The 20,928-nt window shown below is 44.6% G+C and overlaps 1 protein-coding gene across 6 annotated transcripts in view; it reads right to left on the bottom strand.

Moving 5' to 3' along the window:
• Positions 1 to 13,680, bottom strand: part of fbrsl1 (fibrosin-like 1) — a 232,000-nt gene extending 218,320 nt beyond the window's left edge. For all 6 annotated transcript variants that reach the window (XM_031570377.2, XM_031570371.2, XM_031570375.2 and 3 more), the window contains exon 1: positions 12,205 to 13,680. In XM_031570377.2, coding sequence (XP_031426237.1) covers positions 12,205 to 12,504 — 300 coding nt within the window. In that variant the 5' untranslated portion in view covers positions 12,505 to 13,680. The remainder of the gene's footprint in view (positions 1 to 12,204) is intronic.
• Between the last annotated feature and the right edge of the window lie 7,248 nt (positions 13,681 to 20,928).

Below are 20,928 nucleotides of genomic sequence, written 5' to 3'. Positions count from 1 at the left end.
AAGAAAAACAGGGAAAATCATTCATTGTGCTTTTTTTCCGAGACACTGGAGTTTTGCACGCTGTCAAGGTTTGCTCTCTCTTGTTCGGGAACTGCTGGAGGCCTCAACCTCTGACAGTGGAGTATGGGGGAGGGGGGGTGGACTGGCTTCAGGAAAAGTGCCGCACATCTGAATTAAGAGGTTCAAGCGCCACTCCATCATGCTGGTTGCATTTCCTGGGCGAGACAGCTCTGCTGCACATTCAGTTCCACGTCCTCAGGGGAGATGAGTGAGACATTGGCCATCTGCACGAGTGCTTCTGTCCCTGACGAGAAAGGGGGATGTCCATTTTAATAATATAAACAGCATGAAGATGCTCTGTGAGATTCTAAAAGCAGATGACGGTGCTACTTTGGGAGTGGTGATCGAGCCGCCGTGAGAGAGTGTGTGTGTGTGTGTGTGTGTGTGTGTGTGTGTGTGTGTGTGTGTGTGTGTGTGTGCGTGCGTGTGTGTTGGGGGTGGGGCGGTGGTTGGTACAGAGTGGCAACGGAGCAAGAGCGGTAATCCTGGTTCATGTAAATGGCAACTGCGCTGGCATTGATGAATGCGCCGGCGCTGAGTGCCTGAGCAGCAACCCAACACTGAATTCTCACGCTCGTCCCGAGCCACATGGGCAAACACAGGAAATCTCATCCGCCCAGCCCAAACCCCCAACCGACACCCGCCCCTCTCACATCGCCGCTCCCCTGAGCTGATCGCTTTCAGAACGCAATGAGCCAAACCACTCCCGCACCACCACCCCAACCACCATCACCGCTGCAACAGCCAACAACTCTCAACAGAGCATGGACCCGTTGTCAGTGCCAACAGTACATGAGCACAAAAACACACACACACACACACACACACACACACACACACACACACACACACACACACACACTCCATAAGCCTACACACACAGCCCTGCAGTACACACAATAAACAACACACGAACAAACATTTGGTTTCCACTTCCTAAATGAAAATAAGTTCATGCTACGAAGTACAGTAGTAGGTAAAATAATACAAACTGTATGACACAGACTCCTTTCTGTGACTTGTACATGTAAACCAGCATGATTCTGAACTGGTGTGACCTTACTATGAAGCGCGCCCTGTGTGCCAGGCCACATGCAAAAACAAGGCATTCGGAATATGCTAATGACAGCTCCTCGGGGTAAACTCAGTGACAAAAACAAAGGGAGCAAAGTCCCTTTCCAAACAGCTGAGCCAGTGATAGCTAGGGCTTCTCTGCACTGGGTTAATGAGTGGGAAATACTATGACACTATGAACGGGCTGTTTGTACGATTAAAGGCATGAGGTGTGATTTTATCTAAAAGACAGACTGACTAAGTGTGCAACCCAGTTCAAAGCAGCACCCTGGTGGAAAATTTAAAGTAAGGCAAAGATGGCCACAAACATAAATCGTCTTTATTGTGGACACAAGAACTCGCCATACTTACTTTTGGCACAATAATAGGCAGCAGGGGTGAAAAACCCCAGCATTAAATAGGCTTAGCAGAATGCACAATTGAACACATTTCCATCAACAACACCAACTACGCTAGTTGACATGATCCAGCGAGTGACTGGAAGTAGGAAAAATATCAATGTAACCTTCTTCTCCTCCTCCTCCTACTCTCTTTCTCCCCCTCCTCACTGACGTAATGGAGACACATTCCTTAGAGCGCTAAGTCACATTATTTATAAGCCAGCGAGACAAAGTACCGACCTCGCCTGTTTTTCAAACGTGCTTCACCAGCTGCCTCATTCAGCAGGCAAGGTCATCTGAAGGGAGAACGGGGGGAGCGAGAGAGAGAGAGAGTGAGAGAGAGAGTGAGAGAGAGAGAGAGAGCGCAAACCACTGTCCTATAGGACTTCCATTGGACTCCAGTATCAGCCAAGATTTATTTTCACGTTTTATTCCAGCCATTAGTTTAGTATAAAAAGATTCCCCCATGTGATGGTCATTCGAAGGATGTTATGTTATAAGTTATGTTATGTTTGTTATATATATATATATATATATATACATAATGAGTCATTAGCGTTGTGTGTCATTTTGATGGCTCAGAGGTCACAGAGGCCTTGTTTGTTAGTTAACGAGTTGTATATGTGCCTTGAACGAATCGATGTAAATGCAGATATACAACTGTGAAACGACCTCATCTGACTCTCTGTCTCTGACGCGCTTAGCAGTTAACACTTAGCTGCCCACGTACAATGTGACATAATGCATGTTTGCTGTGACATTTAAGGTCGCCGCTGACATAGAGACTTTCCTATTTAAAAGGCACTTAGCCTTGTTTGTGGTTTTCTTTATAGTCGCAGTGGAACAGCGGCGGTTCTCACTAGACCCACTCAGCTCAACGGTCGTCTCTCACAGCAAATGGCTCACGCTGGTGGGACAACGTGTCCCTTGAAAGGGTATCTGAACACGCCACGGTCCACTTCAGTCCAGGATCATTTGTTCCAGAGCGAGACTGAGAGCCTTGGCACAGCCGTGCCTATTACAGCAGCGCGGCTCGCATGTTCTTTAGTTTTTCTTTTCTCTTCTTTTTTTTTTCCTCTTCTCAAAAAGGCTCCCCAGTTTTTCCATTCTGCCCTTGGTTCCATATCAGCTCCCCCCCCCCCTTTAGCACTCAAGCAACCCAAAACAACATCTGTTTGTTTTTATCCGCCGTCTTTTTTATCTCCGCCATCCGCTAAATGTGGCATTACAAGGGTGAATTCACAAGTGTGGGCCCAGCAACCGGCATACCTCTGAATACAGATGAAGCGCCAACACGAGGAGCCTGTTCAGGGGAAGGTCACCCTCTGGCAGCTCCCTGCCTGCTGCTGCTGCTACTGCTGCTGCTGCTGACCCAGTGGAAAGGGCCAGGTCGTGAAAGGGAGACGAAAAGCAAACGTGTCTGTCCTGTTCATGGTCTGCATTACCATTTCTAATTTGTCACAATGCGTATTCGATCAACGGACCACTCGCCCAGACATACTTCACACACATACACACACACACTCTCACTCACACTTATACCTGTGACAAAGCAGAAGATCTAATCTAAAAAAATAAGTGCCCTTTTGCACAGCTATTGTGTATCTGTCAAACGCCGTATGGATACAAAACAGCTTACAGACACCAAATACTAGAAGCCTGTGGTAGCGCTCAGACTACATGAATGGAGATAAAAGACAAAACATATTTCCTCTTTTCTAACACCTAAACAATAGCATAAGCGCCCTAAGACACACAGAGTGGCAGAGATGAGCAGAGATGAGCAGAGAGAACAGAGTCACCACTCGCCCAGACATACTTCACACACATACACACACACTCACTCTTACACCTGTGACAAAGCAGAAGATTGGTTTAAATCTAAAAAAAATAAGTGCCCTTGTGCACAGACTCTGGTCTCAATGAAATGGCCTTACTGCTCATCTTAAGTCTCCTCTCCTTGCCTGCAATATGTTCTTGAGTTGATAAAATATACAGACTAGTTTTTTTATTCTTTGGTCTAGATCTCCAAGTGGAATCTCACTTCTGTCCACATCTGCACATGCATTATGTTCTGTCACTTCAGAGCACTGTGCTTGCTGAAATGTGTGTCACATTCCATTTCCTGGGTCTCTTTCTCACAGCTCAGTCTGCAGCTTGTAGCAGCAAGGAGAGCTGTTTTTAGCAACACAACCTGCACTGATTGGCTCTGACAGGCAGCTTTTCAGACCCACCACAAACCACAAACATAAAGACAGAAGCAATGGAAAAGCGTCCGTAGAAAACAACAAAAACAACAAACAAAAGAATATTAAAAAACAAACAAAAAAAAAGAGTGTGCTGGATCAAATAACAACATTTTCTACATTGGTGTTCTTTTGCCTGTTTTGTTCATTTATTTCTTTGGTTGCAGAGTATGCATTTTTCAGAGCAAAACCAATTTTCTACCCATACAGCAAGAGTGATATTTCTATTTCCCCCCCACCCCCTTTCCCCTTTCCCACACATACACAAACATAAACGCCACAAAAAAAGTATTCACAAGGGGCTGAGAAACCTGAAAAACTCTTGAGACATATCTGCGGTTAATGGCTTACAACCGCGCGGGTCGCACTGGGTATACAAGCTCTTATACAAGCGGAGATTTCTACAAAGAAACAACAGTTGGGGCCCACAGGGGCGACCTACACATGCTTCACACGAGATAGCAGTGAGATTTCCTTCCTGCCCACTGTGGTCTATGGTCTAGCAGTGTTCGCTCGTTTGTGTGTGTCTCCCAAGGCCTGGAGCTTCGGCTGAACCACAGACGGAACCAACCCAACCGCCCTTCCCCAGCACCCTGCGGAATGCGCCGTCTCAGATAAGGGATGGTGTTTTTTTTTCGGGACCCACATGGCTGACGGCCCCATTCGTGTAATCTAATTGTGGCGATGGGCTTGACGTCCAAACTGTCTTTACCCCCACGGGTAGCCAGAGCGGTGAATAAAACGGAGGGGGGGGGAATGAGACCTTTTCCAGTGACATCAGGTTCGAGCATAATATATTGAGCGATGGCTTCTGACCGCACGACTTTCGCTTCCTCTCCTCCTCCTGCTGCTGTTGCTGCTGCTCACCTCCCTTCCTCTGTCAGTTCAGGGGCTGCCTGGTCTGAACAGAAACAGCCATTGTGTATTCTGCTGAGAACAATGCTCCGTGTTTTGGCCCGTGGGGCCCCGAAAGACACATTATCCCATTCGCTGTTTGACTTTGCATTAATTCCTGACATGAGTCTGGTTATGAAAGCCAATAGACAATTTTACAATTTTACTATTTGAGCGCAGATTCGTACGGAGTCTGTCAGCAGAGGATTCAGAACAGCCTCGAAACCTTAACTTGTTACTGTCAGCGTCTCGGTGGCAGAATCTGACACTAAACATTTCTCTCCCTCCATCTCTCTCTAATTCTCCCCCTTCTGAATATTGAAGAATTTCAAGGCATAGCACCATCGCAGCACAGAAGACTACCTTGTGAAACAGACTTAAATGAGAGACCCATTAAGATTACGAGATGTTCTAAGTTTACTTTATTTAAAAAAAAAAAAAAAATGTTTTAAATGTGTTTCTTGTTGGGAATTCCATTGCACACCAGGCTTGGCAAGGGCCCACCAGTCCAGGCTGAGCCCTCAGGCTTTCATGTCACTCATCACCCCTGACAGCAGAAGCATGCCGTGCCTGCTATTTAGAGCGTGTGAGAGCCGGGGCTGTTATGACTGGCATCGCCCCGTCACTCACTGTCACTGCAGCCCTCTGGAGCTCCAGAGAGTCAGTCACTCACAGCAGGGGTCCTCCTCCATCCCACCTGCCACCCGACCTCCGCACCACCCCCTGTTCCTCCCAGGGTCCGAACATTAACGCTCCCTTTGGCACATTCGCACTAGAGGTCCATTTCACTGGGTCATCTACCTGACGCTCTCAACTGAAGCAGCATGGATTTGGAATGAGGGGGTACAGGCTCCATGTCCAGAGTACACATAACATGCCCCCTGGGAGGCGGACCAGTGACCTTGCAGTGGCTCGTGCAATGGATGAATCCTAGTCCCGCGTCTATCAGCAGGCACTTTAGGAATGACGGACAACACCGCCATAAAAATCAATACAGATCAGGACCCTTGATTTCTCTGTCCTTTGGAAAAGCAAGAAGTACTTACAGTATATGTGTGATCGCACAGCGGGTGAGAGTGTGTCATCAGCAGCTGAACCAGAAATGAACAAAGCTGGGTCAGAAAGATCTGAAGTAAAGAAGTGGCCTGCATTTCAACACAGATTCTATGGATCTTTAAAAAAGAAACAAGGTCTGCTTAATACCAGCAGTGAGACTGCATTTGTGAATGATGGATGGCAAAGAGTGGGTACACTTCAAAGGCCATGAAGTGTAAACAAATGTACGTGCGTGTGCGTGTGTCTTAGACAGGGTTTAGGGTTAGAGTGAACAAGAACCGTGATTCACTCGTCGGAGTCGGAGCAACCTAAAGTCACCACACACAAGCCCTGTCTGCTCCCCGGTTCCCCGTTTCCTGCCCCTCTGTCATACTGCCTTGTAAAAAAAAAACACATAGCAACAGCAGTCAAAAGCTTAGAGCAGACAGGCTTTTGAGTTTGTGAGGAACTGTATGGAAATGTATCCGTCATTCTATGGGCTGCGGCTAATAAACTGCTCCCCGAAGACCACGCACTCAACACAACAGCCGGAGGACTGCTGAGGGCCTTTCTAACAGAGTACATGCTGGTACACAAAAGTAAGGACACATTGTACATGTCAATTCTCAATTGGGCTTCATTTATTTTAAAAACCCTTCACGGATAAAATAATGTTCTTTAGGGCTGAGTTATTGTTGCCGGTCCCAAAAGCAGAAAACAAAGGAAGGGAGACATTTCTGTCAGCTTAAGCGCAGAGAATTCCACATTGCATAACACACTTATCTCGGCGCTGTGATCTTGGCCACGGGTTGTTACCCAGCTGCCAGAATCTGCACTGAAACAACAACCCAAGTCCTTATTTGGTTTTACTTTACACAAAGGGTAATATTTGACAGAAACCTCTGTCTTTGTCAGGCCAAGAGAAAGAGAGAGAGAGCGCAACAGAGATAGACAGAAAGGAAAGAGAAAGAGTATTTCCCAGATATAATCCGCTGTTGAGACATGGTGTGGACTCCTGAATTCCACGCTTAACAAGAACCTGGAGTGAGGAGAGGAGACGCTACTGAGGGAGTCCGTGGCCCATTCTCTCTGTATCTTATTTCCGGCTGGGAATAGAGCTCTCAGCAATTATTGTTAGTATCACTTCGACCATAAAGCCTATTCCCCTCTGAGCGAATGCTTGTATCGGAGCGTTCGGAGAAGGGGCTTGTCGACAACTGTTACGCTAATTGCTTTCACAGCAAGAGTCATTTATACAGAAAACATGTTCCGAGAGCCTCTCTGGTGCGTGATTTAGACAGAGCATCAGTGGAGGGGGGGAGAAACCTCCACATACACACTTACTCTGATCATGAGTGCACTAAGGACAGAGAGATATGAATCGCTGCTTCAATTAGAGGCCATTGAAATGGCACATTAAGAGATGACTAAATATGAGCCATTCATCATTTTCATACCACGGTGAAGATTATCACACTTCTGTGTATGAGAGACTTTGTCCAGTAAACATGTCATTATTCCCAATCTTGAAACATTATCATGTAGCGCGTGATGAGACACAAATGAGTCATTCATTTTTGTTGCTTAAGTATTTTTTTTTTAGATCTATAGATGTGCAAGTCTGTGTGTGTGTTTCTTACAGCACATACAGCACTTTAAGTACACTGGTATAGAGATAGGAAAGACGCTTCACCAATTTTGGGGAAAGTGAAACATTTTCATGCTTCAGTGACAAACTGAGTTATAAGTACTTTATTATAGCATAAGGCAAAATGAAAACAAAAGTAGTCTGTCAGTCAGTTAGCACTAACCCTATGGCCACTGAGTCATATGAGATGTATTATATTGAGTGTGAACCAGCCATGATTCTAGAAAATGCTTCGGAGGTCAGATCAAATCAGGTATTTCAGCTGTTTTGATTGTCTCTGTGTGTTCATTCTGAAGTTAACACATGAGTCATCTGCTCCTGTTTAAAGGGGGGCGAGGTTGTTGTTTCAAAGCTTACTCAGCAAAACCAGCAAACAAACCTTTGCGCATGATGAGTCCAAATTCACATCAAATGATTCATCTATTCACAGAAACTAGGGGGGGGGGGGGGGGTATAAAAACACACTGATCAACTTTCAGAGCTGATTGAGAGAGCTGAGGGTGTACCTTTCAGTGCAGTACGTTTAGCCAGCAAGAGGCTTGGACTCCAAAATGCTTATTTAAAAGGAAAACACACATTACTTAATGAGGCACTTATAATTCCTCCATCCTTGCGTGCCATTATTTTTACAGTCAATCTTATGAGGGCCCCACTGCCAATTTGCAAGTGTTTTCCCCCCTTCTCTCTCCTTGTCCACATAACAGTTTCCACTGCTAAGTGCAGTATTATGAGAAGAAAATCACTAAGTGGAAAATAATTTGAGTTGAAATAAAGTGTGATCACTTCTGCACTGTCTGCACCACCTCAACATGCTGGAGCGCATTTGTTCCATCTGGTATTACTGCATTACTGCACTGTACCAATTAAACACTACTCTCACTTCGCCAACAGCTCAAAGACAACATCCTAACAAGTTGTTAATTGCATCCAGTTAGTCTCAAACTAAACTCAAACTAAGAAAGGAAGGAGAAACAAAAAAAACACCCACACCCACACCCACACACAAACCCCTTCACAGCTTATACTGCCAAACTGTTAATGAACCTCTTTCGGAGCCACTCATTGGGTCAGAGAGCCATGGCATGCAGGGATTGCATAAACCCCAGCCCACAACCCCTGCCCCCTCCCCCTGGGGTAGGAGTAAGAGCTCCTTTGGAGGATATATTTAGATTTGTTTGTCGATAAATTGGTCCATTTTCTGCTGTGTCGTTGCCCCCAGAGTGGGCCCCTGCTGAAAGCTGAGTGTGTCAGCTAGCCATGGGAGACTGAGAGAGATGAGGCTTGTGCACACAGCAGCCCGCAAAGACGCCCAATTCTCCCAAAAAAAAAATGTGCCAGACGACACAAGAATCCCCCCGGGGCTGCTGTGTTAATTAAAACCAGGGTTGTTTGTCATACCTGCTACTGTACGCTGCCTACTTGTGTAATCAATGCAACACAAGGACAATGTTACAGCTGCTACTGCCACCCACCATGAGGACATTTTTAAATTGTTGGACTTAATTTTTTTGCCCGCAGGTTATTGGTTCCATAAGATTTGTTTACGCTTCGCCCAAATCGAACATCTTGGAACGCGCACTCGGGAAATTCATTTGGAATTGTGTTCTCCAATAGCAGTCATAACAGATTTGAAAGATATTACTGATTCTTCATAAATGCATAAGAATAATATTACACGCTTAAATGCTTGGATGACACCCGTGAAAATATTCAACATTCTGTGCTAGAAATGAGCCCTGACTGTGGAAAAAAAATGTTTCCACACAGTAAAACCAAATAAATCTGAAAATACAAGCCTAAGCAGATAAACATAAGGATCAACTTTTCTGGATTAGTGAGAGGATTTGTTTCACAGACGTAACACAAAAAGAGAGAGAGAGAAAGAGAGAGAGAGAGAGAGAGAGAGAAAATCAAATATCAAATATCATTTGTATCATGGAAGGTGGTGGATAACTGCAACATCTTCTTATCAACTCAATAGTTCTTTATGCACAGGGGCTTTATGAGGAAGCTTAGTGGTATTATGTAATTGTCTGAACATGCATGTGAGCTGCTGCATAGTTCATCTCCTCACTAACATGACAATCAGTACAACAACCGCTGCAACAGAGCAACATTAAAGACAGAAAGACAAAAGAAAGGAGAAACCTGATATACACAGGTAAGCAGCTTTCCAGAATAAATGAGATTTTAAATAAATAAACAAACAAACAAACAAACAAGAAAACACACACAGATATAAATCAGCTGTTCCCGACTCCTCTGGTTCATTCACAGTCCCAGGCAAGTTTGAGGAGGGGAATGACGTGACTAGCAAGGCATGTGAGTTCAAAGCTAGGTCTGGGCTCCACTTCCGTTAGAAGGCCACCCACATACTGTATACCCTCATGGCTGTCAGATATAGGTCAGAGCTGTAGGCATCATCTACTCAAGAAGTCTCTCTCTCTGTCTACACATATCCACACGTACATTCACAGAACACTGCACAGTGCATTATTTGGTAATAACTCCATGACCCCGTCATAACATGCTTGAGTTTGAATAATTAAGCCACAACGTCCCCTTTTAACTTCGACACACTCAGCAGCATGCGGTTCTGTGAGGGGTGTGTGTGTGGGGTGGCTCTGTTTTTTTTATTTTAAAGCTAACAGGTCTGTGCCGGCTGCATAATTGATTTGCAATTAGTGCTGCGGCCGCACTAGGTGATAGGGCTGCTCTCTCCTAGGCCCTGGCAGCACATGAGAAGTCACGACAGCCCTGTGCCGGGACAAATGCAGGGAGACCAGAAGCCATGGATCAAGCCCAACACAGCAGCTGCTCTCGCCCTCTCTGATCCATCACCACACAGTCACACACACATACACACACACACATACACACACACACACACACACACACACACACACACACAAACACACAAACACACACACAGTACTGGTGCATCTGAGTAAGTGTGAGTGAGCACAGATTGTTATGCAAACACGCTGGAAGTTTGTCCGAGTTTTATCTCACACACACACACACACACACACACACACACACACACACACACACACACACACACACACACACAAACTGCACCAAGAGAACCGGGACCGAGTTTGTTTTTCCATCCACACAAACATGCGGCGAATCACATTATGGCAAGGGAGCGTCTCGGAATTACTGTAATGAACGCATCACTGATACGAGATTCCCACAGAGGAGGTTTCGGGCCAAGCGGCATGCCTGGTTAAAAATAACCACTGGCTGGCCAAGCCGCTGGGAAAAACATGGAAAAACGCATACTTGTAAATAAATGACATCCTACAAATATTTGGAAACATGTCTAAATGGAGAACAAGAAAAAACAAAACACATCTACGCATCTTCAAGTTGTGTCAGTTGTGTTTTCTTGTTTTTGACTTCTTTGTTTTGTTTGCTGAAGCGAAACACCTGTGGTCAGATGTCAAACCTCGAGACGATTCCGGAGACCTTTCCTACCAATTTTTTCTCTTTCCTGTAAGTCACCCTCGCTCATTGTTGTTGTGCACACAGTCATAACTTCAGTTCAGCGAGCTGCTGAGGTACGAAGCGGCCTAGCGCGGTTAATACCAGCAACTTCATGGTGCCACATTTCACACAGATCTGTGGGGCAGACACACGCATGACTCATTCCACTGCCCTCAAACTCTTGAAATTCATCAAGAGGCCTCATCCATCACAACACAGAGCACTGTAATGTTATTACTAAAGGCTTTCACTCCAAACAACAAAAGATCCCCCTACTGTTTACCTGCACAGGGGTGAAGGGGGAAAGAGACTCAAGAGAGGTCAGGGTCAAACTTCCCTTTCTGCATTATAAGCACAACACAGCAATGACTGATTACACACTTATTACATGTAATTTGCATAACTAACCAAGCTTAAGCCACGGCACTTAAATGCCAGATCTTGCCCATTTCCCTAAAAGCCTGAATGACACACAAAAACACACTGCGACAGCATCTAATTACTGCAATGCGAAGGTGTCCTCTTGCAGGTCCTCGCTAAACACCTCTCAGGTACTCAGCACCTGTGGGACACCACTGGAAAAGGACTGCAAACTTCAAGACCGGACCTGCCTCTAACAGCACATCTTCACTTCTACCCAGCTGAATAACAGACACTGCTCACCTGCCTTAATACAAACTCAATTAAAGTGACATGGAACTCTCGAGGTAATCATACATCAACATAACTGGGGTTTACCCGTGCAGGTTACTGTTGTTAAACAAGAAGGGGAATCTGATGACAAACATTTGATGACACATTGATTCAAAATTACGCAACTGAGACAAAAGAAATGCACATTTCCAAGCAAGATCATACTGAGCGCTTATCAAAACAAGTGTGTGGAGGGCCATGGGGGGCAGAACAAGAAATCAGAACTACCGTGAAGTAGGTCAACATTTATTGGATTAACCAAGGATGGTGGTTTCCACTTAGGTATACATGTGTTATGTATTATGCATACATGTATTATGCTGGGGGGAACATTTCCATGGCTTAATGTTCGTTCAATGTTGTGATACACAGGCCTACCCATGGTATATCTAGCCACCCGGCAGATTCCTCAAATGCAGAAAAGTGCCTCAGCACTGAATGCAAGGTAAAAAGCTTATGATACTATAACAGTCCCATCAACTTCAAGTCAACATCATGCCAGCATTCTACAGAAATACATTTTTCTATAATCCAGTCCACTTAATCGAAATATGATATCAGCAAAGCAATGTGTTTGTCTGCCACACTGGACGGCACACAAAATACACTTCAAACTTCAGATTGACGCCAGTAGACATGAGGACGTGTTAGGAATGTAAAATGACTTTTAGCCTGCCCTTACCTCCAGACACTCCAAGCTGACGAAGCTAGCGATAGCAAATCCATCGATTATATCCTCTTCTTGAGAGCTGGACTCGCGTCTCTTTCGACGAGGGGGGCGCGGGGCTCTGGCAGATGATGTGGAATGAGAATGGGGGGCTTTTTTCCCGTTCTGGGAGGCATGATCCCTTCCAGGAGTTTTCTCTCTGTCTGAGCAAGACGAAGGGCTCTGATTGCGGGCATCTCTGCCAGCAGAATCCCGTCTCCTTCCCCTCTCACGCTGGGAACGCGATCTCCGACTCTGCTTCAATTTCCCATCCATTTTACAATCGTTGTAATAAAAAAAATCTCACCAGATCACAAAGCGTCGGCTGTTCGGATCTCTTGTGGGACTATTACGGTTAGGAACTTGCAATAGGCTACGTACATGCAAGTATAAATAAAAACGGACAATCTACAGAATGACCTTGGATAAATACCTCCCTAAAATAATAAACAAACAAATGTTGAACTGCTCCATGTAGACGAAGAGGCGATCAATCTTGCCCGTAATTTCGAGATCTAGCGCTAAAACATCGAAGAGCTCTTCAAAACAGGTGCAAATCTGATATATAGTTGCAATACATGCATTTCACTTGGTTTGCAACTTTGTTGCATTGGTGTAGGACATTAATATCTGCATACTGCAGACAAGGCAGAGAAATCATGTCGCTGGCCCATGTTTTCCACCACCCTATTCATGACCCACTGTCAAAAAGCGAATCTAAAAATACACGTCTTTACAACAGGCTACGTGCTTGACAATAAAAGATCAAAGAATTCATTCGTGAATAAAGCATATAATAAATGCAAGTTTTGAGTGATAACTATCTCATTCTGCTAAGTTTCACCGTAAGACCAGTAGGCGACCAGACGAAGCGAGGTACGGTTTTCTCCCAAGTCTTCAGCTACCTGAACGCAATAGCCTATTTTCCAAATGATCCTCCGTTCACTTCACCGTACAATCCTCAACACTGTGATCAAACCCCATGTACCAGCCAACAAGGAAAAGAAAGCAACGGCTACATCCAGGGCCGTGTAAGTTTTAAATATCCATTCCTGAACACCGTCCGTGCTTCCTTTGCTGCTCGTGATACCTCGTCTATTTCCTTCCCAGAAAAGGCAAAGCTTTGATGAGTAGGTTTAAAGACACAGGAATGATTAAAATCTGCTCTCTCTTCTTTTCCCCTCCATCTGAAATTGGAGAGAGTGCAGTAAATGCCCAGAGCCCAGATAACTGACGTACTTCCGCCACCTCTGCAATTGCCAAAGGAAGTGAGCTAGTTTATACATAGTTCTAAATTACTCAGACGAACTTATTTTGTCGCATAGAATGAAAGGGGCGTTCTTTTTGTGTTAATGGTGCCAGCCGCCAAAGCCGTTGCATTTACGGCTGTCTATTTGGGCGATCTGGTGTCCTGCTGTCATCTAATGGTGGTCTGCAACCGAGCTGTCAGCAGGCTGTCACTCGCCAAATGCGCATCAGTCCAGCCTTCCCTGACAGTCATGTCCACATGAGCATAAGTCACCGATTTAAAGTGTAGTGTTTGTGGGCTGATAAAGTATTTTCGCCCATGGAGATAAGCGCTGTCGGTTTGCTTGAATTACCATAGCCTATAGTGTATACAGGGTGGGACTTGGAATGAACATCGGAAACTATCGCTCATGGTTCTCTCATGCGGTATACCCTTACTAAATAATGTCATACTCACAATATCATGGTTACAGGTCTGTTACATTCTTCTGATTGTCCACAGTTACGCCTTCCTCTATTATAGTGTAAGGAATAATGAAAAGCTGTTCAGAGAGTTGACTTTTTAGATATTACTTATGGAGAGTTGCTGGCTTTTGTCATACACAAAAAATACTGTCACCTACAGTTTTTGCATTATACACCTTGCCTTTCAGAATTTCTATCAGTTGAACTACATAATCAGCTATCTCAGGTGTATACAGAGGCATAGTTCAAGAGAAGATGATATATAGGAGGTTGACTATTACACAACCATACATAGATATATATCGATTGCAGGGAAGGTAGGCAAAGGCATTTGTTGTCGACATAGAGGTTAGTAAACACTCAGCTCTCTCTCTCACACGCACACACACACACACACACACACACACACACACATGCTAATGCACACACACACACACACACACACACACACACACATGCTAATGCACACACACACACACACACACACACACACACACACACACACACACACACACACACACACACACACACACACACACACACACACACACACACACACACTTGCCATTTTCCATTATTCCAAAAACACAACACTTAACTTACTGTAAATAAAAATGGCATGTATAAAATTAGCTGCACTCTTTACAGCAAAGGACTGCACATCAGTCACTGAGACCTTAAGAGGTCTGAATAATTCAGGGAGGGATTTCATGAATAGATTTCATGAATATTTGCAGAGAGCATTATATCCACATGGGTCTACGATGAGAGGGTGGGGGGACAACAGTCTACCTAGGGTGTCTGAACATGTTTAAATAAGTGATCTGTCTAATTAGCCCCTCAAAAAATATTAGGATTATTATTTTTAAATGTTTAAAGAGAGCTTTCGAAGTTGCGCAAAGAGGCTTTAATTGTGAGTTTAATTTGTTATGTTTGTAAAAGGCAAAGGGGTATGCTGACTGTGGCTTTTGTTTGATCATACAACACTGAGCAACCTATTTTAATTGACTTTTGTCTAATGAATTAATCTTTGCTGATTAAGATTAACTTCATGAAGGCTGTACAACACTAAACTGTTTGCATGTTATACGACACGCAAAGCTTTCAATGGCAACATTTATCAAGAAAGTTTTGCAGCTGTGGGTTCAGTCAAGCTAATGCCACTGCTATGCATATTAACTTACAGTGGCTCCATTTTAACAGAGCTCTGAGGGTGAACTCCTTATGGTTTCATTACTCTGTGGAAATATTTTGTGGCTGTGGTAATTCAATAAGAAGATTAGGCGGACAGGTATGGAGAAGAGTGTGTGGATTAGGCTGGGGAGATTACCTCTGTTTTTCCTATGCATCTCACAGGTGCTAATCCCTGTACACAGACACTGATCTTAACACCACCTCACTCAAACCAGGAGCGCTCTCTCTCTAAAGTTCTTTCATGTAGTCTCTCAGCAGACAGGGAAAGCTTTTCCTTGCCATCCAGCAGCTGGCAGAAGGGTAAATGTCTTCACAGTGGCCCTTGACAGCAAAAAGCCATAAAGATCACATGCAAGTCTACAGGGCCGTTACTTGAAGTGGGATCCTTTGTGGACACCTACGCCGTAAAAAAGGATCGATGTTCAAAAGTAATAATAGAAGTACACAAACCTTTATATGTCATGAGTGCAAATATGCCATTTCCACTGTTATATAACCACCCCCTCTTATGACTCCTGCTGGTGTTGTTAAAGCTGTTAAAAATGGAGTTACTGTATTGTAAACACGACCCGGAAGAAACCTTACATTGCTGGAAGACCTGTGATCTTTGTGAAGTGCATAGAATAAAGGGGTTATGCCTTTGCTTATTTGGTTGGGCGCCACTCATCACACATTGTACGATAATTCAGTGCTCTGTCTGCAGTTTACTGCCGGACTCCACATAAACCTGCCTGAGGGCTGCAAGCAGGCAGGCTGTCTCTGGGGACCCCCAGTGAACCATAGGATGGCTCAAGGTTCAGATATTATTCTGACTTATGAAATATGGAACAACTCGGTACATTCAAAGTGTTGAAACTTTCGAGTGAGCTGCATAATTCAAAAGACTCAGACATACCCCCCACCCACGCACACACACACACACATATACGCAAGCACACGCGCATACACACACACATACACAAACACACACTCACTTACACAAACACAACTACTATAATTCTTACAAGAAGGTCATGTCTATCATCTTATTATTTGGTAATTCAGTTACCTTAAATTGGAGGATTGAAGTCATGTTTCTCAATTATGATCTGAGACATATTCAACATGTACAAGCATCCATGGAAAAACTTTTGGCTATATCAGTAGCATTTTTTGCTGACTATAAATATAATATTTGTTGGATGTGAAGTAAGTATTTAAAAACAAAATAAATCTTTGTTAAGCAACTCTATTTGTCCAACCCCCTGTCCAAACAATTGAGACAACAGCAATTCATGGCAGCTGAAGCAAACCTGTTGAGTGTTTATGGCAATCAGCCCTCACCTGAAAGAACTTGTCCAATTGGATATGTTAGACAGGCTACTGGACTTGAACTGCTACCTCCACAGTTTGGGAAATCCAGTCATAATAGACTATATTGATTTCAATATATTCAGAGAGAGAGAGAGAGAGAGAGAGAGAGAGAGAGATAGACAGACAGACAGAGCAAAATCCCATCAAGAGATGTTATATCTGCACAGCTTTTCATAAACGATATCTGAAGGGATCAATGGCAGCTACAGCATAGTGTATAGATTTACCACTGCCAGGGGATAAAGAAAGATCATCCTTTGTGCACCTGAGTGATCGTGTTAAACACATCAAGGGTGCTCACAGCACAAATGAGTACATGAGCCTCTGTGACAAATAAAGCGTATCGTTGCCATGCTACTGTGTGCATGCCCTATATCTCACGCCGCCAAGCAGCAGTCTGGGCCTTTAATGTCACAGTCATATAGAACTCCTTCTTTTCCCATGCTGATTCTGATGGCATGCAGACTCAATATTCCCCTTTGCCATCTAGTAATTAGCTGTGTGGCACTGAGGGGAAAAGCCCTGAATGACGGTATTAGACATTCAGGTCCCAATCCACAGAGATGGAGCGGAAACCACAACAGAGCGTGTTTTTCTTGCTCTGGTTGCCATGTGCGCCGATGCATGATTGGAGGGATGTGTTGACGCATCTCGTAATTGCTTGTAAGAGGCAGATTCTTCCGTTTCACACAGTATCAGCTAACTACACAGCGGTGAAGGGGATGTGCACACAAAAGCCATCCACTGACAGACAGCTTATGACAGACCTGTCACATTTTTTAACATCTCGTGGGGGCTTGACATTGTGTGTCATTATGAAAGAATGTGTGTGTGTGTGTGTGTGTGTGTGTGTGTGTGTGTGTGTGTGTGTGTGTGTGTGTGTGTGTGTGAGTGTGTGTGTGTGTGTGTGAATGTGTGCACTTGTGTTGTACATACGGCGTGAATTTACATACAGTGTTGTAGAGATGTGATCTTTGTGAATGTCAGCGATCTTTGAAAAAACGTCTGGCTATTTGGTGGGAGAGGGGGATTGTGTGAAAAGTAAAGAAAATAAACATTTCATCGGGGTGATGGTGTAGAAAGCATGTGTTTGGTTTTGCAGGTTTTGCGTGTCAGTCTGTGTCTAAAAATGTAGCACTCCCTGACTCATGCAGTCTGTTCTGAGAGCCATTATGTCCCCTACTTGGTCCCCCCCCCCCTATCTGTCTATGTGCCTCTGTCTGAGTCAAGGTCACATGAAGGTCATTCAGTGTGAGTGCTGAAGTACTGAGCATGAGGATCTGTCAGTGCTTATCGCAAACAGGACAGCTGTCAGTGGCAAATCCATGATACTCTTTACTGTCTTCACTCAGGAAGTCCTCTTTGAGTCTCTGGATCTTATAACACCCAGTCTGATACACAAAACAAAAACACTGCATGACAAACTGAAAATATTTAAACCACAGGAAATTTGAAGTTGAGTGATTTTTTGGAAGGAAAGCTCTTAAGGGCTTTCTTTTCAGTACAGCGTATAGGACTCCCAAAGGTGTCACTCATACCTTGAAGCAAATCTTGAAGCTTTGTTTAGACATTTCACAGTTGAGCACATTTATTTGATTTGCTCAGCATTGTGAATGCAATTACTGGAGAAGACAGAGAAAAAAAACCCGTAATAAATCATTGCACATATACAAAAACAGAAGCTGTCAATTGAGAGTTAAAGGCCTGTAAAATTAGTCTGCATTTAAATGGAGGGAATTAAGCAGGCGCATTATATTCTGTGTCTTATCATGGTCCCATGGCTTTCATGAGCCCTCGATTAGAAAACAGGAGCAAGGAGATAAATTGTTCCCCCAGCCAACACTGACTGTCGGATCTGCATGCCAACAAAACCAGACAATAGTGACAGAGATAGTAAACCTAATCCGGCTGACTCAACAAGTTCCACTCACTGTGCTGTGTTTCTTTTTTTTTTTAGTGGAGTGTGTCATGACATGGCTGCACTTTTTGTGTTAGAAAGTGGGGACATAGTCTTCCTTGTAGCATATGTTTTCAGGGGTCTTTGTCTTGCAGTTTTCACTCTCTCTCTCTCTCTCTCTCTCTCTCTCTCTCTCTCTCTCTCTCTCTCTCTCCATCTTGTCCCTTCTACATGCAGACACCATTGCTATCAAAATATGTCTGAGTAGCATTTTCATTGTTTTTTTTTTTTTTCAATGTCAGACGGCTTCTTAATGAAAGGGGGAAAAAAAACACATGTCAGCATCCTTGAACTTGTACCACTGCATTGTAAAATTCATTTTTGATTTCGGCTTGTCCTTTTGTCATCCCGTCAGTGAAAGTAGCCTTGTGTGCCGTTCACCTTGTCTCAGCTGTGTCACTCCGGGCCTCCCTGCCTAATAGCGTCCCTTGTGATTCACACGCACACACAGACAGGACACCGAGGTGGTCCAGGAGCGTTGCTTTCACCTTGGAGACAGGGAGGGAGATGAGATTAGTCTCCTGATCCACCTCCCCTTTTCCCTCCAACTCCCTTCCCACCCAACAGGCATTCATGTCCTGGCCTACCCAGAGGAGTAGGTTTTTTTTTTTTTTTTCCCAGACTTGCCCAAGATGACAGACTTCGACTTAAAGCGAGAGCCACATTCTTCCCCTCACTTCTTGTTCTTCTCCGGTGTACCCCACAGGCTTCTCTAAAGCTTTCAGTAAAGGGGAAAAAAAACACGCCGCTCTGTCGGATCAAACGCCTGCACTCCAGCTTGGCGGATCCTCGTGGCAGAGTGTTTGCTTTGATATTTCAGTCACACTCAGTCTTTTTTTTCTCTCTTTACATCACTCTGTACTGAATCGCTCCTTCCGATTCCTCCTCCTCTTTCCTCCTCCTCCTTCTCCCTTGCTCCCATGTCCTCATCCTCCTCCTCGTTTTTGTCCCCAGGTTTGACGTTCAGTATGAGCCCAATCTGCCGGTGCTGCCTAAAGGTGAAAAATGTATTATCCATTTTAATTATGGGCCCCAGTGGGTTGGAGTCAGATTGGTTTTCTATTGTGTCCCACTGCTCTCTCTCTCTCGCTCTCTCTCTCTCTCTCTCTCTCTCTCTCTCTCTTTCTCTCTCTCTCTCTCTCTCTCTCTCGCTCTCTCTCTCTTTCTCTTTCTGCCTCTAACTGGAGTAGCTGTGGCACATTTTATTACTTTGTGAGTCTACCCACGCAGGAGATTAACAAAAGTTCATCGGAGCTTCATCTGCACAGTCTGATCTCAATACGCTTTCCATTTATTTATTTAGCCAGGGCTTTTTATCAGACGTGACTTGCAGTACATGGAAATGTATGGGCTCCCCTGGGACACGCCACGGCCTGGGCATCTTTAGCACCACCAGTCGATGCACAGGAATGTAAGTGAGCTCTTTCCTACAGGATGTTCTTTGATGAAACAGACTGCTGCGATGCTGAGGTTGATAGGCGAGGCGAATACAGACGTATCATAGCTTACATGAAACAAATGCTTGAGCAGAAAAGGCAATTATGTACAGCATGTCTGCTTAATTAAGGCAAACCTCCCCCCCCCGCCCCCCCCCAGCTAATGCCTCCCCAGCTCATATAGATTAGTAAGAGGGAACCAGTGACTAATGACCCAGAGAACTGTGCCTTGTTTAGGCCCGGACTCTCAGCGAAACAGATTTCCTCCCCACCGCACGCCCTGTGACACACATTTCAGCCAAGGTTATCGAGCTCTCTGGCTGAAGCTTCTTTCTTTTTCCCTTTTTTTTTAAAGACGTGGCCTTCCCATCGACCTCTCTCATACCACTCGAAGTGGAGTTTATGCACTAAATTTAGTCCGGCTCTAAGGGGAACTCATTAATTACAGATCCATCAGCGAGGATGGGGTGGAGGTGGTGGAGGGAGGGGGGAGGCTCATTGATTTGGCTGCCTCATAGTGTGGGCTGGCAGTGCCAGATGAAGCCCACGCGTTCCCCTCGCTCAGCAGCTCTATTAGGGCTGTTATAGCAGGTGTTGATGGGCTTGTTCCACTGTCCTATCGCTGATGGAACTAGCCATTAACCTTTTTTCAGGCCCGAGAGTGTGGGTGATGGGTGATGGGGGAGGAACACAAAATGCCTGGGAAGGGGAAAGCCGTGAGAGGATACCATCGCTGGTGATCACAGGATAAAACAGAGTTATGAAACACCTAGGATAGAGCTTTTCAAATGGATTACACAAGCTTGTGGGGGAGAAAAAAACTCTTGGTAGGGATACAGAGGTCGAACATTTCAGTGTCAACCAGTACAATCACAGTGCAGAGGCCAGCACTGTTTTAAAGAGAGTAGCTGACATTTTTTTAGTAGCCCTTTTTTATTTGTTAGCCAGTCCTATACTGGTAATGTGCTGATCTTCTACGTGTTGCTTATTACCGTGCTTTTCCTATACAAATGTATCACATTGCGTGAACTGCATGTGACATGTCAG

This window comes from Clupea harengus, chromosome 7, assembly GCF_900700415.2.
Source record: "Clupea harengus chromosome 7, Ch_v2.0.2, whole genome shotgun sequence".
Taxonomy (NCBI): Eukaryota; Metazoa; Chordata; class Actinopteri; order Clupeiformes; family Clupeidae; genus Clupea; species Clupea harengus.
The sequence above is the reverse complement of the archived record's forward strand: the minus strand, read 5'-3'. Positions and strand labels throughout refer to the sequence as shown.